The sequence below is a fragment of the Pipistrellus kuhlii genome, unplaced genomic scaffold, assembly GCF_014108245.1.
Source record: "Pipistrellus kuhlii isolate mPipKuh1 unplaced genomic scaffold, mPipKuh1.p scaffold_m20_p_12, whole genome shotgun sequence".
Taxonomy (NCBI): Eukaryota; Metazoa; Chordata; class Mammalia; order Chiroptera; family Vespertilionidae; genus Pipistrellus; species Pipistrellus kuhlii.
In genome coordinates this window covers 37,766,258-37,781,852 of record NW_023425427.1, presented here as the reverse complement: position 1 = coordinate 37,781,852, position 15,595 = coordinate 37,766,258, and the positions used below count along the sequence as shown (strand labels likewise).

General features: G+C 38.6%; 1 protein-coding gene across 32 annotated transcripts in view; it reads left to right on the top strand.

The window, feature by feature from the left end:
- The window catches only part of PTPRD (protein tyrosine phosphatase receptor type D), a 626,044-nt gene that overhangs the window by 466,461 nt on the left and 143,988 nt on the right, over window positions 1-15,595 (top strand). For 13 of the 32 annotated variants that reach the window (XM_045580211.1, XM_045580213.1, XM_045580225.1 and 10 more), the window contains 3 exons: window positions 6,238-6,825; window positions 7,266-7,366; window positions 8,225-8,484. In XM_045580211.1, the coding sequence (XP_045436167.1) occupies window positions 6,238-6,825; window positions 7,266-7,366; window positions 8,225-8,484 (949 nt within the window). The remainder of the gene's footprint in view (window positions 1-6,237; window positions 6,826-7,265; window positions 7,367-8,224; window positions 8,485-15,595) is intronic. The other 19 variants (XM_036434060.2, XM_045580235.1, XM_045580222.1 and 16 more) reach the window with 3 other exon arrangements.

Below are 15,595 nucleotides of genomic sequence, written 5' to 3'. Positions count from 1 at the left end.
GGAGAAAAGAAAAAGGGCTAAATATCACATTGTTCTTTCTAAAGAACAAAGCTCAGTGTTCTTCAGAGTGACTTTGATTGGCCACAGTAGGAAAAGCCAGCATGAAGGAAGGCCTGGCACTGTAAAACCAATAGATTAAGTGATGATTATACTGCCGAAACCAGTTTGGCTCAGTGGATAGAGTATCTGCCTGCGGACTGAGGGGTCCCAGGTTCCATTCCAGTCAAGGGCATATACATTGGTTGCGGGCACATCCCGGTGGTGGGGATGCAGGAGGCAGCTAGTCAATGTTTCTCACTCATCAATGTTTCTAGCTCCCTATCCCTCGCCCTTCCTCTCTGTAAAAAAATTATATATATATAAAATGCCTCTCTTAAAAAAAAAGTGATTATAAAAGGATTATCCTCCTGTCCCTTTCCATAGAAATCCCCTCCGAAGCATTTAAACTGGGATTTGATTTACTCCTTCAAAATTGCTTCTCAGGTAACTTTTTAGGACACACCTTTCGGTACAGGCACACAGGGAAGAACAGCTGCGATGGGGAGCACCCTCCCGGGTGCCCTGCTCCCTGCCAAATTTGTCTAAATGTCATCAGATTTGCCTCACATCCTGCCACCTTGAACTGCCTCAAGCAGCAAGCTTATAGATGGCAAAATTCCTTCACGATAATCTTCTGGACTTTATTTTAATTTTTTAAAGAATGCCATTGGATCAAACTATTTATTTATTTTGCCTTACATAGGAGATAGATGTTCAATGGGGCACACTGACTGTCTTGCTATGGAAACAAGCTCTATTTGAATATAGATAACCAATGCTAAACTCTCGAAATTTAATTTCAAAATGAAGAAAATACATCTACTCCCATATTAATAACTGTGTCTTAATAGGCCTGAAATGTTGTTCATGAAATCATCAAACTCTTATTCTCATAAGATGGGGGTACTATAATGAGCAGAAAAAAAGTATAGTCAAAGGGTGTGGATCCTAGAGAAAGGAATACTAGTGTCTATTTTATTATCTATTTTAAAGGTTAGCTCATCACTTTTTAGTCACCATGTCAACATTTATTTGTATATAAAATTATTTTGGGATTTTCACTCACAATTTCAGGTCTTTGTTAATCAAAGAAGACTTAAATATTAAGGTAGGAAATACTTAAAATTTAGATATCTGCACTTTTGTTTTCTTGAGACCTTCCCACTGAGCCTGGGTTGGAGGTGGGAGAATCCAGATGTATAACTCCTTACAGAGAAAATCTGTAGTTTTCTTTGCTGCCAACCTACCAGTTAAAAAGCACTACCCCACCCCTCAACCCCCAAAAAGCGTTCCACAATCATGGTTTATCCCCAAGTAATCAGTAAACTCATTGAATTTTGTTGTTTTTATATACTACTACCAAAAAACCATATATTGATGTGACTTTGAAGAATTATTGAGTTTATCTCACATGTATGAGCTTCAACTAAACCACAGTTTTTAGGCTATTTAGTAATTGCTTCCATGGAGAATTCAGGAATTCTCATGAAATTTCATTTTAATAGTAAAATTCCTGACTGTAGTATATATATTAGTGTATAATATTTAATATTTCTAAAATTTGTGAACAATCATATCTTTGAAATAAAATGTACTGGCCATCCCTTAATCTATGGAAGATGTAACCTGAGGGATGCCTTTGAATAAAGTGTTGGCTTTTACATTTCAGTGATTGTGACATTTTTTGTAATTTATTTGTTAATCCTTATATTGTCCTGTCTCCTACTATAATAATTGGCCTATTACGTGAAGTCTTGAGATTTAAGGCAAGCCGCAGATTCATTGGTTTGAAGTTTTCTCTATATTTTTGCATAAAATTTCACTACTGTACTGAACAGCTATGGTTTAAAGTGATAGAAAAGATAACTATGACATGGAGAATTTGGAAATAATAGGCTTAGACCAGAGAATTATGATGTTTTAAAAATTTATCTTTATTGTTGAAAGTATTATAGATGTCCCCACTTCCCCCTAATTGACTCTTTCTAGCCTGTAGGTTTCCCCCTCTCTCTCCCCACCCCCACCCCCAGGCCTTCACCACACTATTGTCTGTGTCCATGGCTTATGCATATATGCATATAAATTCTTTGGTTAATCTCTTCCCACCCACACACACCCAACCTCCCTCTGAGATTCCACAGTCTGTTCCATGTTTCTATGTCTCTGGATCTATTCTGTTCATAAGTTTATTTTGTTCTTTAGATTCCACATATGAGTCAGATCATGTGATAGGTGCCTTTCTCTGGCTGGCTGATTTTGCTCAGCATAATGCTCTCCAGGTCTGCTGCTGCTTAGGTAGAGGTAAAAACGAAGCTGAGGCCAGTGGGAGCAACAGAGTGCCTCCGTGGATCCTCAGTGGTTGCTATTGCTAGGAGGTAAAGGGTGGCAACACTCTGTATACCATTTCTGAAATTCTAAAGGATTTTTCATAGAGAAGAATCTAGTAAGGGAATAAGAAGAATTTAAAAAGCAAAAGGAAGACAGGATCACATATATGTCACTGCATGAATTTGAGTGAGCTTATGTACTGAGCAGCTGGGCGCTCTCTGCTTCCTCACTAAGACACTGCTAAAATGATCGCCACACTCTCCTGAGTTAGTATCTAATACTCTTCAATCTGCCCGCTCTCCAGCTCTGATGCTTATGGAAGCAGGACCATTGGCCTACTACTGGATAACCTGTAAACGTGGTCCACATATGGCCTTAAGGCACCTGAAACCTTGAGCCAGACTCCACATACAGTACCACCTAATACATCTCTTCAATTCCCCACCTTGCATATGCAGATACCAGAGAACATAGACCCTCCGCTATCCATCTTTATTTGCCCACCCAGATTCCTGTGTGCCAGTGTATGAGTCTTTACACAAAGTGAATAGATGGTATATGTTTAGATTTTCTGGAAATCAGAAATGGAATGGAATCAATATGTGGAGATTCAGAGAATTCTTTTTTAATCATATACTCCGTGTTGTAGAACTCTCCGCATTCCTTTTCCCTTTTTTTCTATCTGTTACTTGGATGAAATGCTCAGAACCCTTATCCAACCTGAGGTACTTCTATTCTTCACACGTTTGTGGAGATTTTGAGCCATCCGCGTCATGTGGCTGACTTCCCCTGAGGTGATACTGGTATTCTTTCTCTAGCTGCCTCAGCACTCCTTTCTTTCTGGAATTCTTTCCTTGTGGATGGTGGATGGTGTTCCGGGACTGGTTGTCTCATAGTTCTCAGGCTTAGTGAAACTTCTGCCAAAGGAAGGAATGACCTTGCAGGCTTGAATGGAGAGCAGGCTACGATATTCCTGGCAGGGTAATGGAAATCAGTAGATCAGAACTAACTCTGACTTCTTTTTTTTTAATATCTGTTAAATTGATTGGGTTGACATTGGTCAGTATTAAGATAGATTTCAGGTATAGGTTGGCTCTTACTGCTAGAGCATTACTTTGTTCCAGTGATTCAAGCCCACAGCATGTATATCCCCAATTAAGAAAGGGCATTCAAACAAAGACATGAGTCCATCCTAAGCTTTAACCACAGAAGAATGATGAACATTCTTATAATGCCTGTGTGTTGTCTTAAATTTACCTGTCCATTATATTTCTCCAAATTTGTACACAGCAATAGTATAAGTGAAACATCTGATAATTAAAACGTATTGCTATTTGGAAGACAAATAGTGTAAATATTATTAGAATATTTGTGGTTTCTATCAAGAAAACTAGTCCTAGCCGGTTTGGCTCAGTGGCTAGAGTGTGGGCCTGCCGACTAAAGGGTCCTGGGTTTGATTATGGTCAAGGGCACGTGCCTGTGTTGAGCACTTGATCCCCAGTAAGGGGCATGTAAGAGGTAGCTGATCGATAATTCTCTATCATCATAGATGTTTCTATCTCTCTCTCCCTCTCTCTCTGAAATAATAATAATAAAAAGAAGAATAAAACTAAAAGTGTTTGATTAATCCTAGCTTTACCTGCATCTTATAGAAACTGTATACATACATACTATGCAGATCCTTGGAACCAGAATTTTTTATAAATATGTTTAATAATAATAAGCCGAGGCCGGTTTGGCTCAATGGAAAGATCCCAGGTTCGATTCCGGTCAAGGGCATGTACCTTGTTGCAGGCACATCTCCAGTAGTGGGTGTGCAAGAGGCAGCTGATCGATGACTCTCTCTCATCGATGTTTCTAACTCTCTCTCTCCCTCTCTGTACAAAATCAATAAAATATATTTAAAAAATAAAAATAAAAAAAATAAATATGTTTAATAAGATATATGGTATTTGGAAAATGTTGAGACTTAATAGTTATGTTTCTTCCCAGCAGTTTGAGCTGGGTTTGTTTACTGAATGATGTGTCCTCTGCTGAAGGCCCTCGTTTTTCTCAGCAGAGCCTCACGTGTTTTATCCTTGACATCATTGACCCTTATTAAGCAAATTGTGTAAATGTTATACACACATGAAGGGAAAGTTAAGGATGCCTCTCAGTATCTACCTTAAGATGATTTTTAAAATGAAAATAATTTTAAGTATATTTAAACTAAAAATACAGTAGTGCCTCCTTAGCTACCGGGGCTACATTACAAGATCCCCTGGGGATGCCTGAAAGCAAAGATGGTACCAAATCCCATTTATACTATGTATTTTCCTTTACATACATGTTTAATTTGTAAATTGGGCACGGTGAGATATTAACAATAGCTGATAATGAAATAGAACAAGTCTAACAATATATTGAAATAAAAGTTATGTGACTGTTCCCTTTCTCTCAAAATAGCTTAATGTACTGGAATCACCTTTTCTCTTAAAGGAGGCACAATTACCTTAATAAACATGTTCTTGGGCAAAGCATGTTAACTCTGGGGGTTCAACTTTCTAAAATATATGATGAACAGGTTAGCCAGGTCATTACTATGTATTTTCTTGTCTTTCTGGTTTTGTTGTCTTTTTATTTACATTTTTATACCTCTATCCCCAAAGTACTGTTTGTCATTGCCAGTTTCCCATTAGTGCAAGCTTTCCTTCCTTTCTACCATCTTCCCCTTCCAGTCAACTTTACTTCGTTTTTATTTGGCTGATACTCTCCTCCTCCCCCATCTTGGGTCTGTCCTCAAAGAAACTTTTAGCTCTGTGTTATTTTCCACTGTCCTTCTGCGTGGATTCCAGGCATAACTGCTCTCCGTTAAAAAAAAAAAAAAATTGCAATTGTACACATCTATTGGATGATTAGATGATTAGATTAGAACTTTTTACATATCTTATTTAACTTGAAAAGAATATAAATTATGTACTTACAGGAAACTAGCCCCTTCCTATAAGAGGTTAATATTTTTATTATGGAGAATTATATTAATAGTAATAAAATATAAAACTTGTGTGAAGAGTTCTCATGCATTTTCTGATTTAATATTCACAACATTATAGGGTAGCTCACAACATAATTCCTGTATTAAGGATGAAAATGCAATAAGGATGACTGGTGTGGATAGTGAAGTATAAACAAAAATGCAAGTTAGAGCCATAGTTAAGTCAAAGTAATGTTATTTGGAACTACTTTTTTTTTTTTGTAAATTTATAAGCAGCTTAACAATGTAGTTAATTATTTGGATTGTAGAGTCAATGGACCTGGGTTTGTACCTCAGCTTTCTTACTTATTACACATCCGACTTTGCACTGTGTCTGGCTCTCTGGGTTTCCTTTTCTTGTTATACAAAATCAAGATAACTAATGAGAGCATGTAGTTATCTTGAGAGTAAGGACTGTAAATCAAATGAATCAGTCCATGTAATGCTCTTAGCAGTATCTGGTACATTGCATGCAACCAATAATTAAATGTGTTACACTTGTTATTATTAGCTGCATCTAATTGGCTAATCTGCACTCATTCATTTCTCTGTGGCGTGCACCTTTATGTGTGAAAGTCTAAAATGTGAAGATGTTAAAATAGTTCCTCAAATTATTATTTTAATAATTCCTACTTTGTGTCTATTATCACATTCTAGCAGTTCAGCCTACTTTCATAGAGTAGGACAAGTAGCACATGGCCACAAAGGTATATAGACCGAGCATTGCCCCCTCTCCTTAAAAATAAATAAATAAATAAATAAATGAGAATGCCTGTAGAGTGGTGTTTCCATTCAGCAACGATTGAAATGTGAGCATCCATGTAAGTTGGTCTTACCACTGCATCCGTGTGCTTCAGTCCCAGGGAAGCCCAGGCTTCTGATTAGCCACACCCAGATGAACACGGCTCTCATTCAGTGGCACCCCCCTGTGGACACATTCGGACCTCTTCAGGGCTACCGCCTCAAATTTGGCCGCAAGGATATGGAGCCGCTCACGACTCTCGAGTTCTCTGAAAAAGAAGATCACTTCACAGCAACAGACATCCACAAAGGAGCGTCGTACACCTTCAGGCTCTCAGCCAGAAACAAAGTGGGCTTCGGGGAGGAGATGGTGAAGGAGATTTCTGTCCCAGAAGACGTCCCAACTGGATTCCCTCAAAACCTCCACTCGGAAGGCACCACTTCCGCCTCCGTCCAGTTATCTTGGCAGCCACCTGTCCTGGCGGAGAGAAATGGCATGATCACCAAGTATACCCTTCTGTACAGGGATATCAACATCCCTCTCCTTCCCATGGAGCAGCTTATTGTCCCCGCTGACACCACTCTGACACTCAGTGGCTTAAAACCAGATACCACATATGATGTAAAAGTACGTGCTCACACGAGCAGAGGGCCCGGGCCTTATAGTCCCAGTGTCCAGTTCAGGACACTGCCTGTGGATCAAGGTAGGATTTGTCTGCTTATGGCCTTCCTCCTTTAAAGGAATTATCGGTCTTTGGAAATCAGTGTGTGTTGAAGCTATAAATAACTGATGGACCCATTCATGTTAATAGGTTCAGCCAAAACACAAAGGTAACGTATGTGAAGCTTTGTATGTTTTGGATGCCTTAGGTTTCAGTTATAGAATGCCAACCAAGTCTGGCTGAGAGCATCCCCATGTCCTCAGGTAAGGAAAACACAATAGAGTTGACCGAAACGGAGAGAAAGGAGAGATCTTTGTGAGAATGAGGTATTTAAATGAATGCTCTTAAACAGGTAGGCAAATCACCACTTCTCTCTCTGATCCAAGTAGAAAACATCTAGCGTAAGCCCTGTGGTCCAAGGTGGTAAAGGACAGGTCATGGTTTTTAGGAGTGGTTTAAATACACTGTTTTTCCTTTTCCAGCAGTGTTTGCAAAAAATTTTCATGTCAAAGCAGTCATGAAGACTTCCGTGCTGCTGTCTTGGGAGATTCCAGAGAATTATAATTCCGCCATGCCTTTCAAGGTAAGCTGTTTTCGAACGTGTGAGAAATCACAGGTAAAAGTGGAGGGGCCGGGGGCAGTCTGCCTGGGTGAGTTACCGAAAAGCAAACAGACCGCTTTGGTTCTGGAACACATCCCTGCTCATTTGTGGCTTTCACAGACTGGACTGAGTCTGGCCCTTTGGCAGCGTGACCTTTCCCCTCTGAAGAGGGGCCAGGAGCTCAAGCCCAGTGCTGGCATTCCTTTGTAGGTGACCTTGTATTTGAAAGTTGAACTTTTTACATCTAAGCTAGTGTTTTTGCTTTCCCCCCAGAAAAGGAAAATTGTATGGTTTCTACCTATATGTATATATATATATATATATATATATAATGCAACAGATTTTTAAAATATGTTTACTGGCTTGAATTCTTTGCACATTTTAAACTCTGGTTGAGAATTTGAACTCCATGGAGAGATGGTGAGAGAAGCTAGCAAGAAGCACAAGGCTATGGAATAAAGAGGAGAGAGACATTTTTTAAAGTTAAAATATATTTAGGAACAGGAATGGAAACATTTAGAAAAAAAAGATCTGTATAATACATTGGAAACCTAAAGCATTTCTGCACACGTTCCATTTCTGTCAAATGCAACTGACAAGTCAAAATGGAAAAGTTATTGTGCATCTCTTTGTGTATTTTTGCTAAGAGTTAGACATATGCTATCATTACACAGTAAGAAAGAAATGAAAGATTGATGCGATCTCTAGGGTTTGTGAGTATTTATTGGCTTAGGAATTATCCCGAAATGGAAGTTGATCTGATATGCATTTTCGATAAACAAGTGCGCATGCATTTAGAAAGCATCCCTAGCCTTTCCATGATCGGTGGTATTTCCCTAGATTCTCTACGATGATGGGAAAATGGTAGAGGAAGTAGATGGCCGAGCTACACAAAAGTTAATTGTCAACCTGAAACCTGAGAAGTCATACTCCTTTGTGCTGACAAACCGTGGGAACAGCGCTGGGGGGCTACAGCACCGGGTGACGGCGAAGACCGCGCCAGACGTGCTGCGCACCAAGCCCGCCTTCATCGGGAAGACCAACCTGGACGGCATGATTACAGTGCAGCTGCCCGAAGTCCCTGCAAATGAAAACATAAAGTAAGTGGACTGAAGGGTTAGGGCTGAGGGATAGAAATGCCAGTAAATGAAAAAGAAAGTTACATCTCAGCATTGAAGAATAAATAGCAGTATGTAGAGTAACAGGATCTTCTGCACAGGACTGTAGCTTTGTTATCCACTGCGCTGTGGTCTGGTGTTCATGGTAACACAAATTCTCATTATGTTAACATTTAGTATCTTATGTGTTCCGGGAACAGTGTTACTTAGGAAAGATAGAGCGGCAAATAGAACATGGCCGTTGCTATAAAGGAGTCTATGTCATGATATATAGAGGAAGGTGAATAGTTGAATGGCTCTGATATTTGGCAAATTATTGTGGGGGTATTGTATAAAGTACAATGATACTAAAAGGATTTGGGGGAATTAGACAAGCAAATAAGGTATGTGACACCAGCATTTTATACCTGTGCTGAAAGATAGAAATTTCAAAAGTTAAAATTCAGAATGACATGGGAAAAATGCAGGCTTTCTGGGTTGAAGGGAGCACAGTGTAGAAGCCATTGGGCCTTCAGTGAAGCGTTAAATCCATTCAGCTTAGCAGTTTTTTGGATGTATATAATTACCATATTTTTCGGACCATAAGACGCTCCGGACCATAAGACGCACCAGTTTTTAGAGAAGGGAAATGAAGAAAAAAAGATTCTGAAACAAATAGTGTCCTAAAATATTTTATGTGCATTAAAACCCAACATCACAGTCATAAACACATGTAATCAACCCTGTAAAGTAAACAGCAGCATTTAGAACCATTTTAGAGCCAGGCAAGCACACAGAGACCACACAGAGCCAGGCAAGTAAAAAAACTTTTTTTTTAAAGTATATGTGTAGGCTATATTTGGACCATAAGATGCAGGGACTTTTTCCCCCCACTTCTGGGGGAAAAAAAGTGTGTCTTGTGGTCTGAAAAATACGGTAGTTGGTTGTAACCAATAGAATAGATATCTAGCATAGTTCATTAATTATAGCCAACAGAAAACAAAAATATTTATTTAAATGTGTATTAAGTATGAGCATGGTGGAAGGCCATGGAGAATTAAATATATGTGATCCCTGTCCCCAAAGAGCTAACTTTAGGGTGGGGACCCAGGGAAATAGATGCAATATGTGTTAATGATAGAGTTATATTTTCAAGAGCAGCCAAACTGGAATGGAGTTGGTCAGAGAAGTTTCTGAATTTAATTTTGAAGGACAAATAAGAGGCTGGCAAAAAAAATAAATCAGAGTGAGAAGATTATATATAAAGGCCATCGTACAGGAAGCAGGTGATTCTGTGAGGCTGGAGCCCTGAGTGCTCCTGGCCGGAGAGTTGTACAAGGGTCACTTCCGGCTCAGAGGTTGGAACTATGTTCTGTAGACAGTGACAATCTATTAAAGGGTTTTATTTGGTAGAGTGACATGATACCATTTGGATAATTATCAAATTTCCATTTTAGGAAGTATTTATTTAGAGTGTCTACTGCATTTTGCACATTGTGCTCAGGATAAGACTAGGTCCTTTCTCATTTCTTCTATCTCATACAATCAAGTTTATATGAAACTTGCAATGAAAGATTTGAAGGCCAAGTGGATGCATTTAAACATAGTTCATAGCTCCTCAGAGCCTTATGTGTAGTGACCAGCTGGCAGCACTATTAGGACAGTTCTTAGAGAACATGGATCCTACAGGTGTATGTTAGTGGGAACTGGAACAGCAGAGAGAGAATTGATGGGGAGTTACCACATAGTTAGGTGACACTAGGCAAGTAAAAAGAATCTGAAGGTGGTGGTGGTGGATCTGAGCAGAGGCAAACCCAGAGTAGTAGTGCAGTAGGAATTGAAGCTGATGAAATGAAGAGATCAGTGCAGAGGAAAACAACATAGATGGCTCTGGGGGTTGAGAAAAACATCATAGATGGCTCTGGGGGTATAGCTACAATAGAAATGAATGATGCTGTCATTTGTCCTAAAGGATATGGAAACAAAAACAAAAACAGGAAATTAATGTGTTTATTTTGTCTATATGTTACATTGCTATATCAGTGAAATACCTAATTAGGGGTGTGGGCTTAAAGAAAATACTAGAATTAAAGATAGACATTTGGGAATAGTAGAAGCAGCAGTGGTTTTATGAGCGGAGACAGAAATACTGAAACTATGAAGTAAAAGTATGAAGCAAAAGGCTAATAGTAAAGATCTCGGTTATTAGGAAGGAGGTAGCAAGTACAGGACATAGAGTAAATCTTGTTTCGGAAGTTAGGGGAACTGAGCCAAGGCCACTGCAAAGTATTTGTTAAAGAGTATGTACAGTAAGGGCTTTCCAAAGCTCTAGAAAACTTGAAGAATAGGACTGAAACAAATTAGCTATTAAAAATTAAAGTTATAAACAAGAAGTTTTTGCTATTGTGGTATTTGTGAAATTAAGGAACAACCTTTCCTGAAAAAAAAAAAATTTGTATTTTTTCAATAAAATAATTGGATGATTTCAACCAGATGATGAAATTTCCAAAAGATTATTATGAAAATAAATTCACTGAGAAATAAGGTACCCATTTTTGTTCACTCTTCTCTTTCTGTCATTCATAAAATTGGAAATGAGAATGAACTCTCCTTCTTATTAGTGCAATTTTTATTTCAACAAGATTTAATATGAAAGTGTGTTTATATTTTTCCATTGATTTGTTTAAATATTCTGTTGATTTTTTTTATCTCCCACCATAGTGCCAGACAATGTTTCAAGGGGTTTGTGGGGATAATGCAGACTTATTCATTGATATTATACAACACAGTTAATTAGGGGATTTAGACATGTAAAAAGATCTGTTGAAGTGGAGTACTGTGGTTCCAAAGATTAGATGGCCACAGGAGGGGGGCTCCTGATCCTGCTTTAGTAGGGAAAGTAGTCCTGGAGAGGGTGGCATCTAAGCTAAGGCTTAATGAATGACATGAACTTAGCTGGCCTGTGGAGTGTGGGTGGGGAATCACTGTTTCAAGAGGACAGCATGTGATAGTGCCTAAACGAGATAAAGACTTGGCATTTGTTATTCATCTATGTCTTCTCCATCCATTGCGACTTTTTAGTTGGTATCCAGTGAACATATATTCTGTATGCACTATAATTCCAGCACTCGGCCTGGGAAGAGAGATGACTGAGATAAAGCCCTATCTTACTATGGGAAAACAGAGACAAAGAATAGGTCATGTGAATATAATGGGAGAAGTCTGGCAAATACTGTGGAAACATGAGTATAGAGATTTAGCCCAACTTGGATGTGAGAGGAGGAGGTATCTGGAAGGACCTAATATCTCATTTGAGTGTTAAGGGATGAAAAGGATTTGGAAAAGTTATAAGAATTTCAAACGAAAGAGTAGAGGAAAAATATGGACTCTAAATTCAATCCGTTAAAAAAAAAAAAAAAAAAAAAAACATGCAGTGTCTATTCAGAGAAAGAATAGTTGAAAGATGAGAAGAGAATAGTATATTTTGTAGTATTTACTATTGGTTTTCAATATTTTACTTATATGAAAAAATATTTCAGTGGATATTGACTATATTGGCTTGGTAGAATGTGTTCGATATTATTGGGAAATGGCATTTTTGTCCATTGGTGGTAGACTTCTGTTTCATTTTCCAACTCCTAAATGAGTTGAGTCACAGAATATAGTCTGTTTTTTCCGGATTTTCTTTAGCTTGTTCAATTTTTTTCTTAGTTTTCTTTATCTATTTTCTCCTCCTATATTTGAAGTGGGAATCAGGGAAAAGGTATGAGTTTGGTAACAGAGAAGAGACCATTAAGAAACAGAAGAAGAAACCAAATCATTATGGGGAAAAAATGTTCTCGAAATAGATTCTCAAAAAAAAAAAAAAAATCTAGCTGCTCTGGGGAAAAGAACAAAAGACTAAATTAGAGAAGTATGTGAGCAGGAAAAGGATCCAAACTATAAGGAATGAAAGAACAAATCTCCAGTTAGGAAAAAGCACCAAGAAAACCTAGATAATTTATATTTAGGTGCTTCTTACAGTGTAGCATTACCCATCCTTTCTTCTAGGTTAGTTTAAGTGGGATGGTCACATATTACAAGAACCTGTGTGTCAAGTAGTGCCACTTGCAGTAATTGGCAAGTACAAAAAATCGAGAAGAATGTAGCTTTATGTTCAGTATTTTATGGGTGAAATGAGGGGAGGAAGCAATTGATTCCAGACCTGTAGGTGGGTTGCTAACTTTTATTTAGGTGAATGCTATCTAGAAATAAATGTTTCTCATTTGTTTTCTAGCCAAATGCAATTTTGGTGATTGAAGAGTTGTTTTGTTTATCAACAAAAACCATGCTTTTCTCATTTCCAGCCACAATAATTGGGAGGTCTTGATCACTGCCCCTAACCCCTTACCCCTTACAAACCAATCTGGCCTTGGGAAATGTAATGTGGACCTAGCTCCTTGCTTCAGAAATGGTCCACCCTTGATTTTTGTCTGGAGAAGCAGAGGCACTCCCTCAGGGAAAGATCCCCTTTCCCAGGAAACAGCAGGTTCTGGTCCCAGGAGCTTTGGAGGGCTTCACCTTCTATTTAAATGCTTTTGGAGGCAGAGGGGGTCTGGCAGAAAAATTTAGCAAGCCCAGTGTTTCAGAAGCAAGTTGTGGTCAAAACTTCTATGCGTTTATAGAGCAGGATTTTAGTCTGAATGGTCAGAAAAAAATGTATCCCACAGTTTATACTAAGAGAAGGTATCTAACATAAGTTAATTTCAGTGTAGCATTTTATATTTATGAGAAACATAGATGAGGAAGGAGAGTATTTTATGACAGCTTACATTTCTTTGGTCTTACTAATTTGGCTTTCAGATTCTCTACTTTCTCTTTTTTTTAAAAAAGAAGATACTCTTGAAAGCATGGCTTATAATGTTGCTTCATAAAATTTGTGCCACCACTATTAGCAGTTTAATGAAGTAATATATTATCTGTTTAATTTTTAATGAGAAATAATTCATTCATCACATGTGGTCATTGAGGTGGTAAAGGTTTGAATTTGTAAAGTGCTTTACACTGAACTGAAGATACTAGAAAGTTTCATTTAAGCCTCACAATAACCCTGTGAGGTGGCATCCTTCTCCCTATCTACACTAATAAAAGAGTAAAATGCAAATTGACCATATTCTCACAACACCCACCAGCCAGTAAGGAGTAAGTATGCAAATTAACCCAACGAAGATGGTGGGTTAATTTGCATATGCAGGTGTTCTGCACCACCCCAGCCACTCTGGGCCTGTGGGCAACATGGGAAGGCAGAAAGGCGGCTCTGGCCAGAGCAGAGGCAGTGCCAGCAGCCAGGAAAAGGAAGGCCCATTCTTGCACGAATCTTTGTGCATCAGGCCTCTAGTTTACAGATGAATTAAGTGAGGCCCAGAGAGACTAAGCAGCCTGGCCGGGGTCATAGAGTTGATGCTGATAGTTAGTAGTGTTGTTCAGAAGGACAGTGCACACCGTAACTGATGTAGTCTTCACAAGAAGGGCGCTTGGCATTATAAAGCTGAGGGAGTATCAAGATGAACTCAATTGCCCTGGCGACACCGTAGCAGAATCAGAACAGCAAGATCTGAATGCAGGTTGTCTGGCTCTAGAGCTGCGGTTGCCAACCTTCCAGACCCCACAAGCCACCAGTGGTCCGCGGATCACTGGTTGGTGACCACTGCTCTAGAGTACACATGTGGCTCCATAGCCATAGAATTTATTGGCCAAACAAGGCATTGGCCAAGTTGCTAGACAATCAAGCCCTCCACAACAAGGAGGCGTTGACAGGACTGGCCCAGACAAATGTTCGTACCAGAGTAGCCAGGCATATCCGCATGGCCACAGATCATGGAAACATCTGAGTGTCACACAGCAGTTTCCCATGAGCATTTAGATGAGAGGCAAAGAAAGAGGCTTCCCACAGGTCACCATTATCACCTGCCACTCTACAAACAAGGAAAATGAGGCTTAAGATAATTTAGTAACTTTTCTGACTGCAAGTTGCTAAAAATATGGAAGACATTATTTTAAACATGGAAACCAGTCAACCTGCTTTGGTTTGTCTATGTTAAATCAATTTTATTTAACTGATATATACCCAAATGACTATAGCAAAAAATAAAATAAAATAAAAAGCTATGAAAACAACAACATTATTAAAATCTGAGATGGATTTTGACCTCCCAGTTAAATAATGAGTTTGAGCATGTTAATACAGGTTGCTAATATAAAAAGCCTGGCTGAATTTGAAGTGGGACTGCCACCAAGGCCAGAGCTTCGTTTCCCGTGTAATTATGTGAAGCTGGGCCCCTTGATGATAGCATATTAAATAGAATTAGTAAAACTTTACTTAATATAATTAAAATTCTGAAGGTTAGATTTAACTTATCTAATTAAATCTAATATAGTGGGAAAACACAGCTTACTTTGTAAGTAGTCAAGGGCTTTCTAAATATATTTATTTTGAAGTTATTTATTTGCTTATTAGCTAAAGTCTATGTCGAAAAGGGTGTTTTGAGCCCAATTCTTGAGTCAGACAGGCAAAGCAGAGTGTGCAGTTTAATTATACTCATTTAATTTCACTGATCTAATTCCGAAAGCATTGTTCTTTTCATCGTAAACAAGTTTTGTTTTTTTGTTTTAGGTCATATGGTTTGGTCAGAGACTGAACAACAGGGTTCTAAACTCTATAGCGATAGAATGTTAGGGAAGGACAGAACAATCTGGATAGGTGACAATTGGATGAGCCTGGGCTGGTGACTGCTGAGAAGATGGTGAAGAGTAGAGATCGATTTGGAAGCCACTGGATTTTGTAACAGGTTGGGCATGAGAAAAGGAGAGTGGAAGCAGATTGTTAATGGGAAACACTTAGGTTAGAGCTTGTTGCACAAAAAGGATCGTGGTTGATGTTGGAAGAGGATTTATTTTGGAGGCATTCTTTTGTTTGTTTTAATCACAGTAAATTTGAAGTACTTTTGTGACATAGAAATGGAGAACTAAAGTTGAACTTGGATAAACCTTAAGTGTGCAGAGGAGCGTTCTGGCTGAAGATGTCAGTCTGTAAATCGTTTGCATGTAGGTAATAAGTGATGCTCTGCACTGGAAT